Consider the following 5,290-nt stretch of genomic DNA (forward strand, 5'->3'; position numbering starts at 1 on the left):
GTGTGTGTGTGTGTGTGTGTGTGTGTGTGTGTGTGTGTGTGTGTGTGTGATATCACATGTGCATTTGGGTGCCTGCGCACATGTACATATGCTTGGAGAGGCCTTAGGTCAACACTGAGTGTCGTTCTCAAGGTCTTTCCACTTTATTTTTTGAGATCAGGTCTCTCAGCAGTCAGCTAGGTTGACTAGCCAGTGAGCCCCAAGGATCTGCCCATCTCCCTTCCCAGCGCTGGGGTGACAAACACCTGATCCTATGCTTGTCTTTTTACACGGCTGCTAGGGGTCCAAACCTGGGTCCCCATGGTTGCACAGCAAGCACTTCAGCAACTGGGCCATCTCGACAGCTCCACACAAGTCTTGTGCAGCTTTAAGCTACACATAATAATAACAACAACAACAAAAACAACAAAAGCTTTGGCATGCCAACAGGAGATGCAGAGCCTAGGAGATGGAATAGGATTGGCAAGTCACAGGGACAAAAGCCAAAAGGATGCAGACTGAGAAATACAGAGAGAAATGCCAGGCAGGTAGTCCCATGGGAGTCTGTGCCTCTGAGTCCACGGCCGAGGAGTGGCTGTGTCCATTGTTGGGATGGAGCTTGTGTGTCCCAAAACTTAAGAATGGGAGCATCAGTGCAGCAGCTTCTGAATGGGTTCCCCACCTCCACCCAAACATCTGCCCTGCTGTGTGCCACCGTCCTGCCAGAAAGCCGCCTGGCCTTGGCAAGGCCACATCCTGTATTGTGTGTGATTCAGGACCCACCTCCGCTGAGGTCCACTCTGCTGGGAAAACGAGTTCTCCCCCAGGGCCCTCAAGTGCCAGCCATCACATTCTCTCATCTCTCCTATTTGTCTTGCCTTCTAGACAATAATGTTTCTTGTTTAAAAGTTCCAAGTCAAGCCAGCGTCTTTTCTGTTGTAGCTCCCCTCCTTTGCCCATGATGCGTACTCAGTGGGTACATATTACACTGAACAACAGCTCTTCGATGGCTTGTGGAAACCAGGTTCCTCATTAATGGGGGAGATGGGAACGTCTGTTATGATGACCTGTGTCTCAGTCTGCTGGAAGGAAATGCCCTTTCTAGTAAAACCGTGGCAACCCCTTTTCATTTTAGGGATTCGTAACTCAGGTGTGCAATCCTAAATAAATCCAGATCCACTGTCCTCAAATCTATGGTTCGATTGAAGTGTGCATTATCATTTTCGATCTGGGCCAAAGGAATAATTAGAGAGAAGCAGAGGAGGTGAAGTGTGCGTGAGCAGGGTGCCCATTTCCAGGCAGGGGACAGCAGGTCCTGGGGAACTGCTAAGCCACACAGGGCTGGTGTGTGCAGAAAGAGCAGAGATACTGGAAGGTGAAATGTTATCCCTACCCCACGCGTCCTCATGCTTCATCAGGAGCCGCAGCAATTCCCTGTCGTGTCCCTAATTCCGGAAAGGAAAAATGTAGAAAGCAACCCATAGCTTCTATCAGCAGGTGAATAAATGTTGACCCTCCACAGCCCTTCTTTTCTGGAAGACATCCTGGCTGCACTAGGGATCCTTCTCAGATTGTGTCTTGGTGTTGAGAAACTGTTTTCCCTGGCTAGAACAGTGCCTCCTGGAAGGAGCTTCCACAAGCTCACCAAAGTTTAAAAGGCTCAGGACACTCAGAGAAAGTTAAAAGACCTACAAGGCCCTTTCCAAGGTAAGAAAAGCGGTCAACAGTTGCTGGGGAGAGGCTCTCTTCAGTGGAATTGCCTGCAGGTTGGGTGGGGATTTCTGGGCTGGGTTTTTGGCAATAACAGCTACCATGAAGTATAAGTGACCCCAGTAAAAGCATTGGCTTACCAAGCTGGACTTGGATGGGACCACTTCCTTAATCCCTCATCTGTGCCATATCTGGTTTAAATAGATGTTTGTTCATGCCTCTCGAGGAAGACCCCTGGGAAACGATACTTGCTGCCATCTGGTCCCATGCTGGATGTGATCTCAAATTGTTTGAGCATATCTCAGTCTGGGAGGAGGAACAAGTGGTTCCTTGTGGTGACAGGAAAGCATATTACTTAAAGTCAACATGGAATGTACCAAGCAGACGAGTAAAAAGAATGAGAACCCCTTAGAAACGTGAATGAGTGTAGGCAGCATTTCTTCTTCCCTCAGCGAAAGCCTTGCCGGGTGCTCTAAACTGGAGACCAAAGACAAAGGTGGCAGAGCCTTGAGGAGAGCAGCGACACTTCTCAGGGATTCTCATCTTCGTGGCTTTTCTGGGCCCTCTTTCCTTGGTACATTCACATCTGGACTTTACACAACACAATTCCCAGTCCAGCGAGGAGCCAGCTGTATTTCTCGGTCTTGGAGGTAGCTTCCCAGACCGAGAGAGTTGGAAGTTTCAAATGAATGGCAATGCAATTCATGCTTCATTTAACAGTGAGCCCCAGTATATCCTCTAACTAATAGAGCCTCTCTCCACAGGCACAGAGGGCACACAAAAAGGTCCCCAAGGGCAGTAGAACGCACCACTCTTCTGAGAAGAAGCCTCACTCCACCGCTCCTGCAAGCATCGACGCACCGAGCCCAGCACAGGGCAGCAGCCAGAGCACCCTGCATGACAGCCCATTCCCCGGATCCAGCCAGATGACCCCGCTTCCCAGAAGTGAGCAGGACTGTACCCCACAGTTGAGCACCTCCAGCTCTGCCTGGTCCTTCCAGAGAAGCAAGTCTTTGTTTTGTTTGCCCAGCGGAGGCCCCTCCCCCTCTGAACCACAGCCACTACCAACTGGTTCCCCAAGACACAGTGCATCAGAGTGGAAGCCCAGCCACCTCATGTCTATTGATGCCTTAGAGGGGGCCCAAGAGACAGATGTGGACACGGGCCTGCGGCTCTCCTCCTCGGACCTGTCTGTGGTCTCTGCATATTCTGCACCCAGTAGGTTTTGCAACATAGCGGAGGCATCTCTCCCTTCCAAGAGGTGTAGCAGCCACTGGCCAGCGCACAAGAGTCCCAAGGAAGGACCAATGCCTGCTGCCAGTGAGGTGAGCCCAGATGCCTCCCGGGTTTCCCAGCCTTTCTTCACCAGAGGCTCTCCCAGCCCTGCAGAGACAACTCCTGCAGCTCTCTCAGCTTCCGCTGCCTCCGTGCTCCGAGAGCCATCCACACAGCTCCCTTATCATGACCCCAGAGCCACACAGGGTGGCCAAGATGTGCCACTGCCCCCGACAACACTTGGTCCCGAGGATGATGACATGGAAGAGTTCTACATCTGAGCATGTCTTGGTTTTCAGACAGACTCAGTCGCAGGAACTTGGGTATCACTGCCCTCTACTCCTTGTCCATGGGGTGACCTCAGTCCCATTGGCCAACCCTGACTAGAACTGTTATCTGTCTTGGGAGATAGTTAACACGTTGCCTATGCCACCTATCCTTAACTGACAGGTGGCATATTTCTAGAGGCTCAGAGGAAAAAAAAAAAAAAGAAAAGAAAACACCTGACATTTTTATGGAAATAAATTTTCAACACACTTAAATCATAAAATCTATTTTTGAATGCTCAATTATACAAATTTAATGTTTCATATAATTATTTGAAATGAAAAAAAAAAAAAAACCATAGCCAGAGCTGACTTGATGATTATTCATACTGTGAAAGTAAAATAATGAAAGCCAAAATGTTGAATGGGAAAAGGACTCCAAGTGACTGGTGTCAGAGCTTGGTGTGCCATGAACGCAGGCCTTCCTGGTTCCCCAGAGACACACAGGGACCCAGGACTCTAGAATCACAAAGTCCTTCCAGTGGATGCTTCGTAGGAAAGCTGTCAACTACGTCAGACAGCAGAATGCCTTGCTTTGAAGCCATTCAGCACTTGACACCCGCAGTCTGTACACAGCTGGCTAACAAGCCTTACAAAGATTTAGCATGAGAAGCCAATGCCTTGCACACTTACAGAGTAACCTGGTTGTGAAACCTAGTTTTGCGCACTCTCCCGCAGCCGATTCTTGGTAGTAAGCAAGCGTGCAGGGCGTCCCCCCTGGACTCATTTGTGTATGAGAACTCATTGCCTGCAGTTACGAGTAACGGGTTAATGAGGTGTGATTGGGGAAACACTCAAGAGATTCTCTGACTTTAAAAAAAGCACACTCTTAAGGGCTGCATACATCTCTCCGTAAATGACCAGAGCCATCTTTTGTGGCACTGTCTCCGGTAAACAGTCTGAATGTCGGGAACATTTTTGGCTGTCCTTTTGATTGTATATGTGAGCAAATGCCCTGCTCCCCAAAGTAGGCAAATATATGCAGTGCTCCACAAGGCCATCCTCCTGTGAGTGTACAGGAGCCTTAGGGAAAGCAGGGGCGACGCAGCCATGCTAGCTTTCCCCAGCTCTTGTCTGTTGCTACCACTGTGTGAATTGTGGTTAGACCTCCTGGCAAGGCTAAGTTTACAACCCCAACCTCACCAATGCCAAGCTCCAGCTTTGGGGACAATGCCAAACTATCCCTAGATTCTGTTTATCCTTGGGAAAGAAAAGCATGGGTGTGTACTCTTCCCTGCCCATCGTGGTGCTTCTTGTCTAAATTGCTCATGGGTGAGTCTTCTCCTCTCTGGAAGGGCCCACACCAGCGCAGACACAGCCTCAGACCCTTTCCAGCAGGGACTTCAGGCTCTCTTTAACCATCGCCATCAGTCAGCCTCAGGTTCACCAGCCTCACAAAGAAAGCCCAAGGCTCTACCTTGTCTCAGCCATTTTGGACTTCCCAGGACTCTGAAATCTGCTCCCATGTAAATAAATTAAAAAAAAAAAAAAAGTGGTCTCTTCTTATTCTGGACCAGGAGTAAGCCAACTTCTGAAAAGGGCTAGATAATAAATACTTTAAACTTTGTCAATCATGTTTTAAACTTTATCCAGATATGTTGCTATTGCTTCTATTGCAGCATGAGAAATAAAATATATGTGAATGGGAGTGGCTGATTCTCAATCAAACTTCATTTCTAAGAAGAGGTTAAAGCCAGTATTGGCTAAATTGGAGAGTTCTTAAAATAGACTGCTGTGGAAGGTTGATTCAAGATTCCAGCTGGCCTTCAGCTTAGGTTTCCAAGCCTATGCTCCTGCTGGTGCTGCTGCTGCTCATGATGATGATGTTGATGGTGGTGGTGGTGGTGTGTGTGTTTGTTTGTGTGTGTGATACCAAGAAACTTGACTTCTCAGGACAAGCTAGTGACTGCAGAACCACAGGCTCAGAGTGCAAGAGGATGCTTTCTGTGAAGTTGATTCCCAATAAGCCCCTACAGCCCACCTCCAGCCCAGAAGTAGGA

At 48.8% G+C, this 5,290-nt stretch overlaps 1 protein-coding gene across 1 annotated transcript in view; it reads left to right on the plus strand.

Annotated features, from left to right (window-relative positions):
* The window catches only part of Fam124a (family with sequence similarity 124 member A), a 52,386-nt gene extending 47,448 nt beyond the window's left edge, over window positions 1-4,938 (plus strand). Inside the window, exon 4 of the mRNA XM_055609670.1 lies at window positions 2,454-4,938. Coding sequence (XP_055465645.1) covers window positions 2,454-3,245 — 792 coding nt within the window. The 3' untranslated portion in view covers window positions 3,246-4,938. The remainder of the gene's footprint in view (window positions 1-2,453) is intronic.
* Window positions 4,939-5,290: the final 352 nt, after the last annotated feature.

Source organism: Psammomys obesus, unplaced genomic scaffold (assembly GCF_907164565.1).
Source record: "Psammomys obesus unplaced genomic scaffold, mPsaObe1.curated_primary_1811, whole genome shotgun sequence".
Classification (NCBI taxonomy): Eukaryota; Metazoa; Chordata; class Mammalia; order Rodentia; family Muridae; genus Psammomys; species Psammomys obesus.